At 63.2% G+C, this 17655-nt stretch overlaps 3 protein-coding genes across 5 annotated transcripts; 2 read left to right on the top strand and 1 right to left on the bottom strand.

The window, feature by feature from the left end:
• Nucleotides 1-486: 486 nt before the first annotated feature.
• Nucleotides 487-3263, bottom strand: PLEKHJ1 (pleckstrin homology domain containing J1). Of its 2 annotated transcripts, none has more exons than XM_059918914.1 (6): nucleotides 2706-3263; nucleotides 2531-2598; nucleotides 2303-2369; nucleotides 1312-1402; nucleotides 1172-1235; nucleotides 487-663 (listed from the first exon to the last, which is right to left on the bottom strand). In XM_059918914.1, exons 1-6 carry the CDS (start codon nucleotides 2797-2799, stop codon nucleotides 589-591), a joined length of 459 nt encoding a protein of 152 aa, XP_059774897.1. In that variant the 5' UTR covers nucleotides 2800-3263; the 3' UTR covers nucleotides 487-588. The 2 variants fall into 2 exon arrangements, with proteins under 2 accessions (XP_059774897.1, XP_059774898.1); XM_059918915.1 differs by having other exon boundaries at nucleotides 487-1073; nucleotides 2706-3256.
• On the top strand, nucleotides 2769-14033 carry SF3A2 (splicing factor 3a subunit 2). Of its 2 annotated transcripts, XM_059918913.1 has the most exons (10): nucleotides 2769-3456; nucleotides 6742-6862; nucleotides 8346-8510; nucleotides 10049-10120; nucleotides 10870-10916; nucleotides 11116-11225; nucleotides 12219-12268; nucleotides 12349-12489; nucleotides 12954-13022; nucleotides 13109-14033. In XM_059918913.1, the coding sequence occupies exons 3-10, from the start codon at nucleotides 8385-8387 to the stop codon at nucleotides 13907-13909; spliced, it is 1416 nt and encodes a 471-aa protein (XP_059774896.1). In that variant the 5' UTR covers nucleotides 2769-3456; nucleotides 6742-6862; nucleotides 8346-8384; the 3' UTR covers nucleotides 13910-14033. The 2 variants fall into 2 exon arrangements, with proteins under 2 accessions (XP_059774896.1, XP_059774895.1); XM_059918912.1 differs by lacking the exon at nucleotides 6742-6862 and having other exon boundaries at nucleotides 2771-3456.
• A 348-nt stretch (nucleotides 14034-14381) lies between these two features.
• AMH (anti-Mullerian hormone) lies at nucleotides 14382-17497 on the top strand. The gene is made up of 5 exons (XM_059919909.1): nucleotides 14382-15213; nucleotides 15771-15913; nucleotides 16127-16235; nucleotides 16347-16506; nucleotides 16592-17497. The coding sequence occupies exons 1-5, from the start codon at nucleotides 14757-14759 to the stop codon at nucleotides 17448-17450; spliced, it is 1728 nt and encodes a 575-aa protein (XP_059775892.1). The 5' UTR covers nucleotides 14382-14756; the 3' UTR covers nucleotides 17451-17497.
• The last annotated feature ends 158 nt before the right edge of the window (nucleotides 17498-17655 follow it).

Raw genomic sequence — 17655 nt, 5'->3', positions numbered from 1 at the left:
CGCAAAGAGAGTCCCGGGTCGTGATCACCATCCCCCATTGGGGAGGACAGTCACTCGCAGAAGCCCCACCTGCTCTGGAAGGCAGGCCCTGTGACCACAGCAGACAATGAGCCCCACCTCAGGGAGGCCCAGCCCCTCCTCGAGGGCCAACACCTGACTAGGTCAGGCCCACCCAGGGTGGGCCTCCTTCTTGACTAACTGAAACCAACTGCTTGGGTATTTTTCACACCACCAACAAAACCCTTCCCGAAGTCCCGCCTGCACTCAGAGGGAGGCCTGTGAGCCCCCGAGGCCCTGTGGGCTGGGCCCCAGCCTCCCTACCTTTCCTGGCTCTGGGTTCTAGGCCTCCTCTCCTCTGTTCCTACTGGGCACTTAAACCTTGAACCTGGGCAGGGCCTCACTTCCCTCAGGACCCCGCAGTGACTCTGCGGGACCGGCAGCCTGCGGAGGACAGAGGCCCCTTTCTGCATTCACTGCACCGCCATCCCGTGTGAAAAAGAGGTACCTTTATTTGAACAGAACAAACTGGCCACCTCAAAGGCGCACCTTCCAGCTCTGCCCAGAGGCGTCCGGCCGGGGCCTGCCCCTTCAGCAGGAGAATTCACAGCGGCCCCAGCATGGGCCCACGCCCTTCACAGCATCACCTAATGTTGTACATTCAGCCTGCACGGGGCAGGAGAGTTGCATCAGCCTCAGGCACCTGCCAGGCCTGGATGGACGCACCCAAGGGGCCGGGCACAGCTCCTGGGAGGGGACAACTGTCCCCTGGCAGCAGCATGTGGCACTAAGGTGCCAAACCAGTCCAGTGGGTCCCAGTGCATCCAGAAGGGGCTTGCTGGGTTGTTTCTTCAAAAAGGCAGCCCCTGTGGGCCCTGGGGCCTTTAAAATCTTTAAACCAAGACACCTCCCACGGCAAATCCAGGCTTGGCCAGGAAACCCGGGACCCAGGGAGGGTTCATCCAGCCCCCAGCAGGAAAGCTGAAAGCTGAGGAGCCCCACACCCAGACTCATGCCTTCAGGCCACTCAGCTGGAACCTGGCCTCCTCCGATATGCCGAACTGCTCCAGGGGATCCTGTGTGGGTGGACGATGGCGGGGGGGGGGGGGGGGGGGGGATGGCATGAGCCTGGGCCCAGAAGACCCCCACCTCCCACCCCAGCACGCATGCGCACCTTGCCAGTCATCTTCTGGATCTCGTTCCTGTAGAAGATGAGGCTCCTCCGCATGAACTCGTAACTGGGGAGGAGGGTGCTGTGAGTCCACAGGGCCTGCCCCGCCCCTGCCCCAGGCCCCCAAGGCGGCCGCACCCCACCTGGCTCGACGCAGAGCAGTCATCCACTCCTGACATTGCTCCTCACTGCAGCACTCAAAGTGATACTTCCTCTCTGGGTCCTCTAGGAAGCCTGCGTAGGGAGTAGCCCCCATCTGTCCCCACTCGCTCCCACCTCCCCCCAACCCAGCCCTCAACTTCCTCTTGCCATTGTCCACGACTGTCCCCTTTCCAGCCCCGGCCCGCCTGGGCCCACTGCTTCCCACCAGCTGGGTGTCAGTTGAACTGTGTCCCCCAAAAGATGTATGTTCGAGTCTTAAAACATGAGACATTTCCCAGGACTATGAATCTATCTGGATGTGGAATCACTGCAGGTCTAAGTAGTTACAAGCAGTTAAGCTGAGGTCACGCTGCACTAGGGTGAGCCTCTAATCCAACAGAACTGGTGTTCTTAAGAAAAGTGAAACCTGGACACGACCACACAGTGAAGAAGATCCCATGAAAAGGAAGGCAGAGATGGAGTGACAACGGTCGCCAACGACCCCCCAGAAACCGGGAGAGAGATCATGGAGGCAGATTCTCCTTCAGAAGGAACCAGCCATGCCAACACTCTTGATGTCACACTTCTTACCCCCCAGAACTGGGAGAAATAAATTTCTGCTGTTTAAGCCCCCCATTCTGTGGCACTCTTCTTGCAGCCTCCCCAGGAGACTAGTTAGAAGCTCCGTCTTCGCCTGCAGACCCCACCCTCTCAAGACGACCCAGTTGAATCCTCCCAGTCCCCCAGCACAGGGCCCTGATCCCAGGAGAAATGAAACAGTTACAGCGAGGCACCCCGAGAGGGCAGCGCTCCCCAACAAGACAAGGGCAGCCTCTGGGGTAGTGCGCTCGGCCTGGGCCCCCACCCGGAGGAGTCAGCGCGAGTGGGGCTGCCCGGGACACTGGACTCAGCCTCTGGGGACTCTGGCGGGGCCGCGCCGGGGTGGAGCGGGGCGGGACGGGGTCAAGTAGCCTCGCCCCAGGCCGCACTCACTGATGGAGAAGCCGCTGGGCTCTTCCTGAGTGACTCTGCAGTGCTCCAGCAGCAGGGCTCCGACGGGCTAGGGACAGACAGGCGCATGGGGGCGGGCGCCGGGAACCTGCCCGCCCCCCGCCCCGCCCCGCCCCGCCCCGCCCCCGACTGCAGACCCCGCCCCCCAACTGCGGATCCGGACCCCGACCCTGACCCCAACCCCCACCCCAGCCCTCCCCGCCGCCCTACCTCCGCCTCGTCCGTCCGGAAGTAGAAGAGGAAGTTGACCACCAGCTTCACCAGCCGCCGTTTCACCACTGCGGGAACAAGGCGGGCTCGCGCGGGTTCCGCGGCTGCCCACCCCCGCCCCCCGGCCGCCTGTCCGCCCGGCCGCCCGCCCGCTCCGGCGCCCCGGGCCGCTCACCGCTGCCCTTCTTGGGGCCCCGCATGCCCAGCTCGGCTGCCATCTCGGCCGGCTGCCGGGACAGCGCCTGCAGCTCCTTCTCGTTATAGCGCATGGCGCCGCTGGGACCCAGAACGCGGAGCGCTGGGCCGCGCCCTCCGAGCCGCCGTCCCCGCTCGCGCCGGTGCCGGCGCCAAAAGAGTCCCACGGCGCCGTCCCGGAAGCGCGGCCGGAGCTACCACGCCTGCGCGCTCCCGGGCCGCTCAGCCTGTCCTACACCGGCGAGTGGAAGAAGCGTCCCAGGGGCTGCCGGGGCCGAGTAGAGCCCTCGTGGGGCGCACGGGGCAGTAGGCAAGATGGACGGTTGTCATGTAACCAGGCAACAAGGTGGACCTGGGGTGGAAACAATAAAGCACCCCCACGACCGATAGCGCCCCGTACTCAGGGGAACAGGCGGACGGGAGTGGGAAACGAGAAGCAACTCGCTTTCCCGCGAGAACTGGCTCCGCGCGAGTTTGCCCGACCGAAAGGACATTGAGAGCCGGTGCGCACGCGCGCTTCAGCTTCCGGCCTGCACTCCCTGCTGCCCGCTTTACTCCAGCCTCCGAAGCGTCTAGCCCGCGCCGCTGGGCGGGCCGGGCATGCGCACACGGAAGACCCCGCCCCGCCTGCCCTCGGAAGCGCTTCCTTAGCCCGCGGCGCGCATGTGCAGAACGGAGTCGGCGCGGCGGCAGAGGTGGCTGCTGAACAGGCGACGGCAGTGCGGCCGCGGGTGAGAGTTAAGAGCCGCGCGGGGCTAGGGCGGTGACCGCGAGGGGCTCCCTGGAGGGGAGTGGGCGAGGGGCGCCTCGGCAGGGGCGCGGGCTGGGGGCGGGCGCCGGCTCCCCGTCCGCGCCCGGCGCTGGGCAGGCCCGACCCCCCCCCCACCCCCGCCCGCTAGGAGCTCCGGCTGCAAAGGCCCTTTGGGTCGGGTTGGGTCAGGTCGGGTCGGGTCGGGTGGCGGCTCCCGTGGTCCGGGGCGCCTTCCCTGCTCCCGGGGACTCGTCCGTTGGCTTGCTGGCTCTGTGGTCCGGGACTCACCTGGATAGGGGTGACGGTGGCCCCAGTTCCAGGCCCACCGAGTAGAAAGGAAGGTCCGGAGGTGGAGCGCCCGGCACCGCGCCCGAGGCCACCAGAGCCCGTTAGCTGGGCCCGTTTCGCAAGCGAAGCCCCGAGGTTAAGTGACTTCCCCGCCTGTCAGTCTAGGTGTCCGTCCTCTTCTCCCTTCTGCCCTTTGGCAGCTCAGAGCGACCGATAGGAGCTTGTAAATAGCTTGAGTTTTTCCGGATGCGTCGGGCGTAGACGTGGTCTCTCGACCTCCTACCGTGATTGCTGAGGTCTTACGTCTGCCTCCCGCCCACCTGCTCCAGCTTCACCCTACGCTTCCTGCACGTGGTTGTAGACACTACTTTAGCCAAGCTGTCGGTTTTCTTTTCTTTTTCTTTTTAGTATTTATTTATTTATTTGGCTGCACCGGGTCTTAGTTGCGGGCCGTGGGATCTAGTTCCCTGACCAGGGATCCAACCGGGGCCCCTTGCATTGGGAGCGCGGAGTCCTAGCCACTGGACCCCCTGTCAGTCTTATTTTCTAGGGCTGAAAATACTGTCCGCTGCTTAGGCGGGTAGTGTGTTGAGCTGTGCTGCTTTTCTTATACCATTCTCGCTCCTGCCCCCCAAAGCTCGTTAACTTCTTCACTTTTCCTATTCGCCTGATTTTCTTTGCTTGTTTTTAAACCTTTGTACTCAAAGCGTTTTCACCTCAGACGCCTAGCGGTTGTATTTTCCCACACGTTGAAACAAATGGATGCCTCTTTTCCTTCCCCCGTGGAAACTTCCCTCTCAAAGCTGGCATCCTCCGGCTCCGGTCGGGACTGGAGCCCCACCTTGCAGCTGAGTAGCTGTCCTAGAACCTGCTGTCCGGGCTCCCCTGGGCTGGCTTGTTTTCAGTGTGACCACCTACTCCCCTTCCTTTCTTCCGTCAGAGCTCATCAGGTAGCTTTTGAAAAAGTCGACTCATTTGTTTATATTGAGCTCTCGGTTAGCTGAAAACGGCTTTATTTACCCTCACAGTCAGAAGTGTGGGTGTAAAGTTCCAGATCAAAAGCCCCCGGTGGGAATTGTGAAAGCATTGCCCGTCTTAGGAGTTCCGTGCTGTTCTGAAGGGTCTCATCCCTTTCTGGTTTCCGACCTCTTGTTTCTGATTTTCTTTCTGTCTGGTAGAAACTTTAGGTTTTCATTAGTGCTGTGAAATTTCATGGTCTCTTCGTTTGAGAGTGTTTTTCTTTGTTTTTGTCTGAAGATTAGGTCCTTTCAGTCCTAGGGTATTTTCTTTTATTTCATAGGTCATTCCTTTGATGATATTCTTCACGTTTGTTCTTTTTAGTTGTTATTTTATGTGGGTCTGTAGTTGATTTACAACATCGTGTTAGTTTCAGGCATACAACAAAGTGATTTATACACATACATGTGTCCACTCTTTTTCAGGTTCTTTTCGCATATAGGTCATTGCAGAGCATTGAGCAGAGTTCCCTGTGTTATGCAGGAGGTCCCTATTGATTATCTTTTTTTTTTTTTTGAATAAAGTTATTTATTTTATTTATTTATTTTTGGCTGTGTCGGGTCTTCATTGCTGCGCATGGGCTTTCTTTAGTTGTGGCGAGTGGGGTCTACTCTTCGTTGCGGTGTGCGGGCTTCTCGTCGTGGCGGCTTCTGTTGTTGCGGAGCACAGGCTCTAGGTGCACAGGCTTCAGTAGTTGTGGCTCACGGGCTCAGTAGTTGTGGCTTGCGAGCTCTAGAGCGCAGGCTCAGTAGTTGTGGTGCACGGGCTTAGCTGCTCCGCGGCATTTGGGATCTTCCTGGTCCAGGGCTCGAACCCATGTCCCCTGCATTGGCAGGCGGATTCTTAACCACTGCACCACCAGGGAAGCCCTGGTTATCTATTTTAAATATAGTAGTGTGTCTACGTTTCGTTCTGTTTTCAGTCCGGGATTTCTAGGTTCTTGTTTTGCTTCTTGTTATTTCGCTATTGTTGTTGTTATTGTTGTTCATTTTTCTGTTCTTCTTTATGAAAGCCTTCTTTGACTCTTACCTTCAAGCGCTTGTATTCATTGTTTTGTCAGGTTCATCACGTTTGCTTTTAAAGGGTTTGTTTTTTTTTTAACTTTATCTGTTTATTTAGGCTGCACCGGGTCTTAGTTGTGGCATGCGCACTCATAGTTGCAGCATGTGGGATCTAGTTCCCCGAACAGGGATGGAACCCAGGCCCCCTGCATTGGGAGCGTGGAGTCTTACCCACTGGACCACCAGGGAAGTCCCAGGTTTCGTCTGGTTTTAATTCACCGTGCTCACCTTTGGCACCTGTTTTAGTTTCACGGTGTGGTAACGTCTCCTGTCATCCATTGACGTTTCCACCAGGTTTTTTTTTCTCTGAGATACACGTTTCTTTGCATCTGTTTATGTTAAGTTACCAGTCTGCGTGGAGAGCAGTGCTTCTCATCTAGTGAGCTCAGTGGGCCTGGCAGAGTGCTGGGGTTTGGGGAGTGTGGGGGGGGGCCCCAAATGTGAGTGTCTGAGAATACTGTCTCTGGTACTCTCCCCAGAAAAGACTCCTGATCTCCCCTGGGCTGGGAGCACCAGCTGGGTCTCCTGCCTGCTGGACACAGACCAGGGGAAGGGGTGTTGCCTGCTGCTCAGCGGGTGGGTTTTTTGTTGTCTTTTTTTTTTTTTTTTTTTTTGGCTGCATCAGGTCTTCGTTGCTGCGCGGGCTTTTCTCTAGTTGCAGCAAGCGGGAGCTACTCTTTGTTGTGGTGCGTGGGCTTCTCATTGCGGTGGCTTCTCCTGTTGCGGAGCAGGGGCTCTAGGTGTGCGGGCTACAATAGTTGCAGCACGCAGGTTCAGTAGTTGTGGCTCACAGGCTCTAGAGCGCAGGCTCAGTAGTTGTGGCGCACGGGCTTAGTTGCTCTGCGGCATGTGGGATCTTCCCGGACCAGGGCTCGAACCCCTGTCCCCTGCATTGGCAGGCGGATTCTTAACCACTGCGCCACGAGGGAAGCCCCAGCCGGTGGGTTTTGATGGACCTGCCTCCTTTTCACCCTGGCCTCATCTCAGTCTCTGATAGGTACTGGCGTTCACTGTAACGTGGTGAGTGATTATTTGTTTGCATTTGGGTTTCCTGAGCCAGTCAGATCCTCTCCACAGGTGCTTTCGCGACACCTGTGGCACGTACTCCTGGTTAGAACAAGAGCTTGTTCTGGCTGCTTAAGAAGAAACTGGGCTCCCCCCAAACCGATTGGAACTCTTGGCTCTGTTAGTGTTTTGCCTTTACCAGTTGGCGGCTCTGGGTGGACTTGGCGTGAAATAAAAAGTCTAGCCCTGGGATCCTGCAGCTAACTAGGTCACCGCGCTGGTCACCATATGTGAGGTTTTTGTAAACTCATCAAGTCACACTGCGGGTCGATGGCACAGCTGGCTGGTGCCTGGACTGTTAGTTTCCTGTGGTCGGTGCAGCAAACCACCACAGACCTAGTGGCTTAAACGACCTAAGTTCATGATGCAGCTCTGGAGGTCAGAAGTTCAACGTGAGTCTCACTGAGCTTTATTCCTTCCGGAGGCTCCAGGGGAGCAGCGGTTCCCGCCTTTTCCAGCTTCTAGAGGCGCCACATCCCTGGCTCGTGGCCCCTCCTCCATCCTCACAGCCAGCAGCGCAGCATCTCCCGTCTCTCTCTGCCTCTGACCCTCCCGCCTCCCTCTTATAAGGACCCTGGGATGACACTAGGCCCCTTGGGGAATCCAGGGTCCTCCCCATCTCAGGGGCCTTAACCCCACCTGCAAAGTCTTCTCTGCCCCGTGAGGTGACACGTCCAGGAACCCCTGGGATTGAGATAGGGACATCTTTGGCGGGGGTCATATTCACTCCTGGGCCCCATCCCTGTGAATTTACCCCAACAGAGACAAGATACCAGACACCTGGGGCCAACATTGACCAGTGCGAAAGGGAGTGTAAGATGAGAGAGAGGTATCTGGAGGTTGGGTCTGAGCTGAGCCTGAAGGAGGGTGGGAAACAGTGGCTGGGCTGGAAGAGACATCAAGGGCTCGGGAAAGCCTTCCTCAGCCACGAACGAGCCGTGAACATCTTGTGCGTTAGGCAGTGGTGGTGGTGGGGGGGATAGGTTGGTAGATGTGTTCCTTGTTTCCAGCAAATGTACAGTTGAGCCAGAGAAGCAGAATTTAGGGTGCAAAAAGTAAGTGTAAGACAATCAGGGAATTCAGAGGAGGGAGTGAACAGCATGGGCTTGGGCGGTCTGGGGAGGCTTCCTGGAGGAGGTGAGACTAATTAGTGAGAGCTTGGTCTCATTTTGCCCTTTGCCATTTCGGGTCCTTGGGCCTTTGCACTCCTCAGGCTGGGGGGACTTCCTTAGTCCACCCCCAAGGTCAGCTGGAGATGCCCTGTTTCTCCTTCTTCGTTTCCATGTGCCTGGCCCATCGTGGACCCTCGGCCACTGGAAGAGACTTGGTGAAGCCTGGGCGTGGGGCTGAGGGCGGCGAGAGCGGGGCGGGGGGTGAGGCTGAACCAGGAGGGTGAGGCCTTCTGCACAGCCTCACAGCTGCCCCTTGGCCTCCACAGGTTTCCCCTCTGGTCTAGTAGAGCCTCAGGGTCCTCACCATGGACTTCCAGCATCGCCCTGGAGGCAAGACCGGGAGCGGGGGCGTGGCCTCCTCCTCTGAGAGCAACCGGGACCGCAGGGAACGCCTCCGGCAGCTGGCCCTGGAGACGATCGACATCAACAAGGTACACGCGCCCTCCCACCGCCTGTGCCCACCATGCACCAGGGAGCTTCACCTGGAGTGGCAGCTCTCAGTGTCCACCAGAGGCCGGCTGCTGTTCGTAGCCCCACATTTGAAGGGTCTGTTACCACAGGAAGCTATACTTAACCAGAGGTGTCGGGAGTCGCCAGTGGTGGGGGCCCTGATGGCACCACAGGCAGCGAAGGACAGCAGCTTATCCGTACAGAGCTGCAGGGAGACAGGCCTCCGCCTCGGCCCTGGGGACACGTATGTGGGCCCCCCTGGGTGCTGTGGGGTGTGCAGCAGCATCCCTGCCCTGCCCCCGCGCCAGATGCCAGGAGCTCTCCAGTCACAGCGGCCACAGATGTCCCCATATGTCGCTCAGTGTCCCTTGGGGGGCGGAATCACCTCCGGTGAGACCCCAGGGTTAGGGATTCCACTGACCCCAGGAGACTGGGTTCCATGACCACCTGACCTCTGAGGTCCTGGGATGCTGCACACATTTAAATCCACACCTGAGCGGGAGGGAGAGGAGGTGATACAGATGCTGGGGGCCCCCCTGGTTTACACCAGCTGACCATCGGGGGTTTATCCTGGTGTCCAGTGTGAGCAGGGAGCAGACTCGAGATCTTCGCGAATAACTGACTAAGGGTTTGTCAGCGTGGACTTTGACGTGCGGCCGGGCCACTCCCTGGGGGGTGGGGGCCGTCACGGGCTCTGTGGGGTGTGGAGCAGCACCCTCACCTGCACACTTGATGCCGGGAGCCCCCCGACTCGTGACAACCACTGACGTCCCCAGACATCGCCCAGTGGCCCCTGGAGGCAGAGTTGCCCTCGATGTGCCCCTTGGTGTCTGGGTCCTCTTAGACTTTGAAATGCCCTGAGGTGTGTCGAGCCCTCACCGTGTGCCGGGCACCCCCAAAGTCCCTCACAGGCCTGGTCTGGGAGGTCAGTTCTGTTACCCTCCCCGTTTTCCAGATGAGGAAACAGAGTTGGGGGTGGGATTGTCATCGCCAATGACGACACAGTCTCTGGGCGGTGGCGTTGGGACCTGAACCCCTGCCGTCTGCTCTGCGCCTCTTGGGTGGTCACCAGTTGGCCCTGGAGTCCCTGCCCCACTCATGGGACGTGCAGAGACGGGGTCCCCTAGGGCCTCGGGTTGGCCCGCTTGCTTCTCCTCTGCCCGCATCTGGCTGTGCTGCGGCACGAGGAGTGCTGGCCTGGTCGGCGACAGAGCCCGGTCCGCGCCGTGGAGGTGGATGAGCGGCGGTGCTGTGTCGGCTCTGCCTCCTGGACCCCAGGCTGCCGAGGACGTGGGGCCGGGGCTCCCGGAGGACCCCTCCCCGGAGCTTGCTGCAGGGACGCGTGGTCAGCCCCAGCCCCACCCAGTGGACTCTGCGGTGCTGCCCTGGGGGCTCCTGCGTGTCCTCTGCCCCCCCTCCCCCGCCGCGAGCGTTTGCCCGGAAGAGAGTGGTGGTTTCTCAGCGCCCGCCAGGGCCCCGGGGCCCCTCCCACCGCGTAACAAGCGTGCTTCCTCCGCAGGACCCGTACTTCATGAAGAACCATCTGGGCTCCTACGAGTGCAAGCTGTGCCTGACGCTGCACAACAATGAGGTGCGGCCCTGCCCCGCCCCTGCCCCACCCCACCTGCCTGCACAGCGCACAGCGCTGCTGTGGACTCGCTGAGTCCTTCCGTCCATTTCCTTCAGTACCGGTGGCACCGTTGCCACAGATGTGTATCTGGGAACGTGGGGACACCCTGGCACGTTCCACGTCAGGATCGGGGTCGTGAAGTCTAGCCGGTGTGGCTCTAGTTTGCGCCTTTGAAGCAGGCGAGAGTCTGATGCTCCCTCGCGCTGGGCCCCTCCCCTGGCACGAGTAGGTCCCTTTGTCCCTTTTCTCGCGTGGAGTACGTGCTTTGTTTCCGGTGTTTCCCAGCCCCAGACGGCAGCACTGAATTGAACAGCCTGATATGGGAGGGTCTCCCCGCGGCAATGGGGCTGCTCATCCTCCGGGGAGGACCGTCCTGGGTATGGTGTCCCCGGGGGTCAGAAGCCACCCCACCCCCGCCCCCTAGTTGAGAACCACTGTTTCGCGTGTCTCATCCCTGGGGCGTCGTGGAGATGGAATCACGGGACATGGTCACTCCCGGGTTTCCCCACCACTTCCAAGCAGTGTCCACAGCCCACACTGCACCCCAGCAGCTGCGAGACTGCCCGCGTCACACCCTCTGGAGGCCCGCCTCACCTCCGGCTTTTGGGGGTCTCGTTCCCCTAGCGCTCGTCTACTCAGCAGTGATCGGGTGCCTACCGGCACCTCCCCGCTCGCTTTGTCCTGAGCTGTGCGTCCCTCTCCCGTTCTAGGGGAGTTACCTCGCGCACACCCAAGGGAAAAAGCATCAGACTAACTTGTGAGTACCTCACGCCCCTTCCCATGCCCGGCGCTCACCCCCACCAGAGCTGTCACCTCACTTGGCCCCCGTCCCCCCCAACCTCGAAGCTCCAAGGTTGGCTGGGGCAGGGCGGGGGGGTGGCACTCCTGGCACCTGGGCCTGTGGCCTTGGCGGCCTGTGTGGAGGGGCCTCAGCACCATGTCCGTCCTGCCTGCAGGGCCCGGCGAGCAGCCAAGGAGGCCAAGGAGGCCCCCGCCCAGCCGGCGCCAGAGAAGGTCAAGGTGGAGGTGAAGAAGTTCGTGAAGATCGGCCGCCCGGGCTACAAAGGTAAGGGTGCTCTGTGGCCTTGGCGGGCAGCCCCTCACCCACCCACACCCACACCCACACCCACATCATCCGCCTCTGGGGAGTGTCTCTACTTCCCGTCAGAGGGCTTCCTTCTCTGGGGGCCGGGACCTGCCTTCCCGCTGTGAACTTTCACACACATGCCGGAGGAGGGGCGGGGAGCGTGGTGTCCCGTCCGTGCCTGTCATCATTCTTTACGCTCCTAGCAAAGGTGGGTGAGCTTGTGGGATGCGACCGCGGGCCCTGGTGTGGCTCTTTCCTCTGACCTCGGAACTGGGTGCTGGCTCCTCTTCACCTGAGGAGAAAGGAGGGGGAGGGGGAGGGTCTGCGCGTGCAGTGGCGCCTGAGTTACCTGGTTCGGAAAGCCAGTCAAGCTGCCTAGCTGGAGTACAGGGGATACAGAGGACCGTGTTGCCGGGTGGGGGGAAGGCAGGCCACCTGGTAGGTGTCCTGCTAAAGTAGGGACATCCTGCGTGTGGTTGGCGTTTCGGGGCGTGGCGTGCAAAGGCCCTGGGGTGGGCCTGCTTGGTGAGCCAGGACAGGGATGGCACCATCCCCCTGGGGAGGCCACCACAGGCTTTTTGGCCAGTTCCGGCCATCTGGCGTCTTCCTGGGTGTAGCGGGGAGACACTGAGCACCCGTGTGGAAAGCAGCCAAAGCCGCAGAGCTCTGGCAGTGGGCACCCTCTCCCAGAAGTGGGGGCACAGTCTCGACCCTCACACTCGGTGCTCCCCAGGTCGGGGGGGCGGGCAGTGGGGAGGCCTCCCTCTCACCACCACCCCCACCCGTGTGATCTGGGGCAGATGGCACCCGGGGTGCAGCCCTCCCAGCCCTGGGCGGTGCCCATCCAGCTGCAGATGGCTCTTGTGCTTCCCCAGCCAGGTGACCACCCCCATGCCTGCTCTCCCGTTTGTGGGTGGTGTTAGGCCAGCCCCAGGGCCCCTTAGCTGGTCCTGACACCCTCCTGTGTTGCAGTGACCAAGCAGAGGGACACGGAGATGGGTCAGCAGAGCCTCCTCTTCCAGGTGAGCAAAGGCTGGGGACCCAGTCCTGAGGGGAGGGGCTCCCTGAGAGGCAGTGCTGCCACCCGGTCGTGTCCCCACAGATCGACTACCCCGAGATCGCCGAGGGCATCATGCCCCGCCACCGCTTCATGTCCGCCTACGAGCAGAGGATCGAGCCTCCGGACCGGCGCTGGCAGTACCTGCTCATGGCCGCCGAGCCCTACGAGACCATCGCCTTCAAGGTAGCGTGCGCTGGACCCCCGAGAGGTGGGGAGCCGGCCGAGGAGTCTGCTCCATCTAGCCCACTCCAGGATGCCCTTCCTGCCAGGCCCGGGGGTGTCCCTCTGGGCCCTTGCCTCTTGATGGGGTGGCGAAGGACGAGGTAGCATGAGGGCCGGGGGCTGGGCGTCCGAGGTGGGTGTCCGCCAAGAAGCAGAGACTCCTGACGTGGCCCCAGCAGTAAGGTGTCCCTGCTGCTGGCTGTTCGTGGATTCTGTGACCGGATCTGGTCCCCAGACGGACGTTAATGGGATAGCGTAGCTCACGACTTTCTCGGGGTTGCAGGCTTGCTGAGCAGGGGAGCGAGGACATCAGTCGACTCTGTTACCCCCACGCTAGACCCTGTCCCCTCACAGAAGGGCCTCCTCAGCCGGGCCATCTCGTGGTCCTGAAGGCCCGTCTCTGCCCTCTGCTACACCCCACGCAGGTGCCAAGCAGGGAGATTGACAAGGCTGAAGGCAAGTTTTGGACTCACTGGAACCGGGAAACTAAGCAGGTGAGTCACTGCAGGTCCAGGCAGTTCCCGAACCTTCTCCCAGCCCAAGGCCCAGGGGCCGCACTCAGCCTCTCCTTTCTGTCCAGTTTTTTCTCCAGTTCCACTTTAAGATGGAGAAGCCACCGGCCCCACCGAGCCTCCCCGCCGGGCCTCCTGGGGTGAAGCGACCCCCACCCCCGCTGATGAATGGTTTGCCCCCTCGGCCGCCACTGCCCGAGTCGTTGCCCCCGCCCCCGCCAGGAGGCCTGCCCCTGCCCCCCATGCCGCCCAGTGGGCCTGCGCCCTCAGGACCCCCAGGCCCTCCTCAGCTGCCCCCACCGGCTCCCGGTGTCCACCCCCCAGCACCAGTGGTCCACCCCCCAGCGTCTGGAGTGCACCCCCCAGCTCCTGGGGTCCACCCCCCGGCACCAGTGGTCCACCCACCAGCATCTGGGGTCCACCCCCCTGCTCCAGGGGTCCATCCCCCAGCCCCGGGGGTCCACCCTCCAGCGCCAGGGGTCCACCCTCCAGCCCCTGGTGTCCATCCTCCCCCATCTGCTGGGGTTCACCCCCAGGCCCCAGGGGTGCACCCACCAGCTCCTGCAGTTCACCCCCAGGCCCCGGGGGTGCACCCACCAGCTCCTGCAGTTCACCCCCAGGCCCCAGGGGTCCATCCACCAGCTCCCGGGGTCCACCCACCAGCCCCCGGGATCCACCCCCAGCCTCCTGGGGTCCACCCCCCACCTCCTGGGGTCCATCCTCCAGCTCCTGGGGTCCATCCCCAGCCTCCTGGAGTTCACCCCTCAAATCCCGGGGTGCACCCCCCGACTCCCATGCCCCCGATGCTGAGACCCCCGCTGCCCTCCGAAGGCCCTGGGAACATTCCTCCCCCTCCCCCTACCAACTGAAAAGCCACCCCTGTCCCAGCAAGCCTGGCCTTATTTTCCTGTGTTACCCCCCCCCAGAGTGAAGTTGAGTTTTTTGTACAGGGCTGGGCCGTGTTTCCAGAGCCCATTAAAGAGTCTCTGCTAACCCTGGAGTGCACTGCTGTGTGGGCTGGCCAGCGGGCGGGCGGGCGGGTGGGCGAGAAGCACCCACTCGCTGTGGGTGAACACACACGGCTGCCCTCCGCCATCTATGGGGGTGGCTCAGGGTCGGGGCCCCACCAGGACCCCAGGGGGTGGCCACTGGCGATGCTGTGCCTTGGAGGCTGCTGGGTGAGGACAGACCCTGCTGGCCAGCAGTGGGTCTGGGGTCGTCCTCTGGGAGGAGAGCAGAGCAAAGGCTGCTCGCTCTCCTTGGGGGTCTCTGTGGGCCCCAAAGGCATGGTGAGCGAGCGTGCAGTGGGCACGGGGGGGGGGGCGCCCCCCCCCACACCTACCCAGTGGTCCTGTGGGGCAGGGGCTCTGCACCTCTGCCCTCCTCCAGCACCCTCCACCCTCCCAAATTGTTGATCGTTTGGGCCACACACTCCCTGCTCACATTCCTGCTCCTGGCTCCAAAGGGGAAAACTCGTCAAGGACAGTCTGACAAATGGGTCACAGGCCACACTTTGTAGCACTGGTGAGAAGGAGATAGATAGGCAGCCGGGCCGGAACAGAAGGGGCTTTGAGAAGGCTGCCGGCCTGCCCGGGCTCACGGCGGGCACTGGCCCCCAAGGTCACATCCCTGAAGGAGATAGGGGCCGCCCTCTGGCACAAACATTCCTGCTCCCCCATATAAGCTGGGGCAGCCTGGCCCCTCCAAGCTCCCACGATGCAGGGTCCACCTCTCTCTCAGCTGGCCCTGGTGCTGTCGGCAATGGGGGCCCTGCTGGGGGCCAGGACCCTCAGGGGAGAGGTCCCCAGCACCCCGGCCCTGCCCAGGGAGCCAACCCCAGGCAGCGGAGGGCTCATCTTCCACCAAGACTGGGACTGGCCACCCCCTGGCATCTGGCCACCAGGCAGCCCTCGGGACCCCCTGTGCCTGGTGACCCTGGATGGGGGTGGCAACAGGAGCAGTGCTCCCCTGCGGGTGGTGGGGGCCCTGAGCGGCTATGAGCGGGCCTTCCTAGAGGCTGTGCGGCGCGCCCGCTGGGGGCCCCGGGACCTGGCCACCTTTGCAGTCTGCCCCCACAGAGACGGGCAGCCCGCCCTGCCCCATCTGCGGCAGCTGCAGGCGTGGCTTGGGGGGCCCGGGGGGCGGCGGCTGGTGGTCCTACACTTGGAGGAAGGTACGTGGGGCCCTAATCCGGGGGCCTGGGGGGGGGGCCGGCTTTGGTGCCCCGGGGTGGGAGACCCCTCGGGAAGTGGAGGCTGATGGCCACAGAGATGGGTGACCTTATCTTTGCCCTGCCTGGGGCCGCAAGTCCTCCTGCAGTGCCTGGGGAGGGTCCCCTCTCCACCGACCTGGGAGCCACAGGGGGCAGGACCAGCACAGCCTGAAGGTCTAGCGGAGGAGGGCCCCTCCCCCCACTCCCCCACCAGGCTGCCCAGGGGGCCTGTCCCCAGGGACCACTGGCCTCAGACCCACTACGAGGAAGGGCTTCCCCCCAGGACATCCCCAGACCAAGAGACCCCAAGGGCTCCACCCCACTGCCTACAGTGTCCGTCACTCCTCCCAGGCCACCCGTGTCCCAAGAAAGCCCTACACCTGGGGTCCAGGGGCATCAAGCCTCTCCCACTAGGTTCCCCCGGGCTCTGGGTGGGGTGGGGGCTCTCCCTCCTGCAGGACTGGGACAAGCTTGGGGGAGGGGCTCAGGTGTCCCCTCCCCCCCTGTCCTGGCCGCAGTGACGTGGGAGCCGACACCCTCGCTGAGGTTCCAGGAGCCTCCACCTGGAGGAGCCAGCCCCGAAGAGCTGGCGCTGATGGTGCTGTACCCAGGGCCTGGCCCGGAGGTCACCGTCACCGGGGCCGGGCTGCCCGGCGCCCAGGTACCAGGGAGTTGAAGGGGACTGCCCCTGGGCCACCAGGAGCCCCCGCTCAGGGCGAGGAAGGGGTTACGGATTTGCTGATTTTTTTAACTGGGTGTAAGAAAAAGGCTGCAAGTGCCCAGGTTGGAATCTTGAAGGGATGTTAAGGGCAGCAGGCAGAGCAGGGCTGGCGTCCCGCGCACCCACTGCCTGACTGAGCCCCCATTTCCGCAGAGCCTCTGCCTGAGCCAGGACTCCAGCTACCTGCCGTTGGTTGTGGGACGCCCCGAGGCGGCCTGGCGCGGGCCTGGGCTCGCCCTGACCCTGCGGCGCCGCGGAAACGGTAGGTCTCGCCCAGACAGGGACAGGAATGCCGCGGGGCGTGGGGACGGCTGTCCTCGACCACCAGACCCCCGGCGCTGAAGCAGCGCCGCGCACGCGCCTCCCCTCGCAGGTGCGCCCCTGAGCACCGCCCAGCTGCAGGCGCTGCTGTTCGGCGCCGACTCCCGCTGCTTCACACGGATGACCCCGGCGCTGCTCCTGCTGCCGCCGCGGGGTCCCGCGCCGATGCCCGCGCACGGCCGGCTGGACTCGGTGCCCTTCCCGCAGCCCAGGTGCGCGCGGGCCCGGGCCTGGGGGCGCGGGGAGTGGGGGGCGGCGCAGCCTTGCGCCCTCACGATTCCCCACTCTGCCGTCCAGGCCGTCCCCAGAGCCCGAGGAGACGCCGCCCAGCGCCGATCCCTTCCTGGAGACGCTCACGCGCCTGGTGCGCGCACTGCGGGGACCCGCGTCCCGAGCCTCTCCGCCGCGTCTGGCCCTGGACCCGGGCGCGCTGGCCGGTTTCCCGCAGGGCCAGGTCAACCTGTCGGACCCCTCGGCACTGGAGCGCCTGCTCGACGGCGAGGAGCCGCTGCTGCTGCTGCTGCCGCCCACGGCAGCCACCGCCGGGGTCCCCGCGCCACTGCAGGGTCCGGCGTCCGCGCTGTGGGCCGCGGGCCTAGCGCGCCGGGTGGCCGCCGAGCTTCAGGCGGCGGCCGCGGAACTGCGCGGCCTCCCGGGGCTGCCGCCCGCCGCCAACCCGCTGCTGGCACGCCTACTGGCGCTGTGCCCGGAGGACCCGGGCGGCCCCGGCGGCCCGCTGCGCGCGCTGCTGCTGCTGAAAGCGCTGCAGGGCCTGCGCGCCGAGTGGCGCGGGCGGGAGCGGAGCGGGTCGGCACGGGCGCAGCGCAGCGCCGGCGCCGCGGCCACCGACGGGCCGTGCGGGCTGCGCGAGCTGAGCGTGGACCTCCGCGCCGAGCGCTCGGTGCTCATCCCCGAGACGTACCAGGCCAACAACTGCCAGGGCGCGTGCGGCTGGCCGCAATCGGACCGCAACCCGCGGTACGGCAACCACGTGGTGCTCCTGCTGAAGATGCAGGCCCGCGGCGCCGCCCTGGAGCGCCCGCCCTGCTGCGTGCCCACGGCCTACGCCGGCAAGCTCCTCATCAGCCTGTCCGAGGAGCGCATCAGCGCGCACCACGTGCCCAACATGGTGGCCACCGAGTGTGGCTGCCGGTGACCCCGCGCCGTGCCCCGGCCAGCCCATATTTATTCGGACCCCTTCATCGCCCCCAATAAAGACCAGAAAGCACGCGGTTGGGGTGTCCGTGCATGTCTGGGGACAGGCGGAGGCCTCCTTCCCCCATTTCTCCTCTGGCGGGCAGAGCCGCGTCCTCCCCGTTGGTACCCACTGCCTCCCTGCCCCCGACCCCCCACCCCCAGCC

This window comes from Balaenoptera ricei, chromosome 3 (genome assembly GCF_028023285.1).
Source record: "Balaenoptera ricei isolate mBalRic1 chromosome 3, mBalRic1.hap2, whole genome shotgun sequence".
Taxonomy (NCBI): Eukaryota; Metazoa; Chordata; class Mammalia; order Artiodactyla; family Balaenopteridae; genus Balaenoptera; species Balaenoptera ricei.
The sequence above is the reverse complement of the archived record's forward strand: the minus strand, read 5'-3'. Positions and strand labels throughout refer to the sequence as shown.

Coding starts and splice junctions, on each gene's coding strand:
- PLEKHJ1 (XM_059918914.1), bottom strand. CDS start 2,799: ATGCGCTATAACGAGAAGGAGCTGCAGGCGCTGTCCCGGCAGCCGGCC. Junction 1,403..2,302: donor GCCCAGCGGCTTCTCCATCA/GTGAGTGCGGCC, acceptor CTCCCTACGCAG/GCTTCCTAGAGGACCCAGAG. Junction 664..1,171: donor TCCAGAAGATGACTGGCAAG/GTGCGCATGCGT, acceptor TGCCCCGTGCAG/GCTGAATGTACAACATTAGG.
- SF3A2 (XM_059918913.1), top strand. CDS start 8,385: ATGGACTTCCAGCATCGCCCTGGAGGCAAGACCGGGAGCGGGGGCGTG. Junction 8,511..10,048: donor AGACGATCGACATCAACAAG/GTACACGCGCCC, acceptor CTTCCTCCGCAG/GACCCGTACTTCATGAAGAA. Junction 12,269..12,348: donor AGCAGAGCCTCCTCTTCCAG/GTGAGCAAAGGC, acceptor GTGTCCCCACAG/ATCGACTACCCCGAGATCGC.
- AMH (XM_059919909.1), top strand. CDS start 14,757: ATGCAGGGTCCACCTCTCTCTCAGCTGGCCCTGGTGCTGTCGGCAATG. Junction 15,214..15,770: donor GGTCCTACACTTGGAGGAAG/GTACGTGGGGCC, acceptor TCCTGGCCGCAG/TGACGTGGGAGCCGACACCC. Junction 15,914..16,126: donor CCGGGCTGCCCGGCGCCCAG/GTACCAGGGAGT, acceptor CCATTTCCGCAG/AGCCTCTGCCTGAGCCAGGA.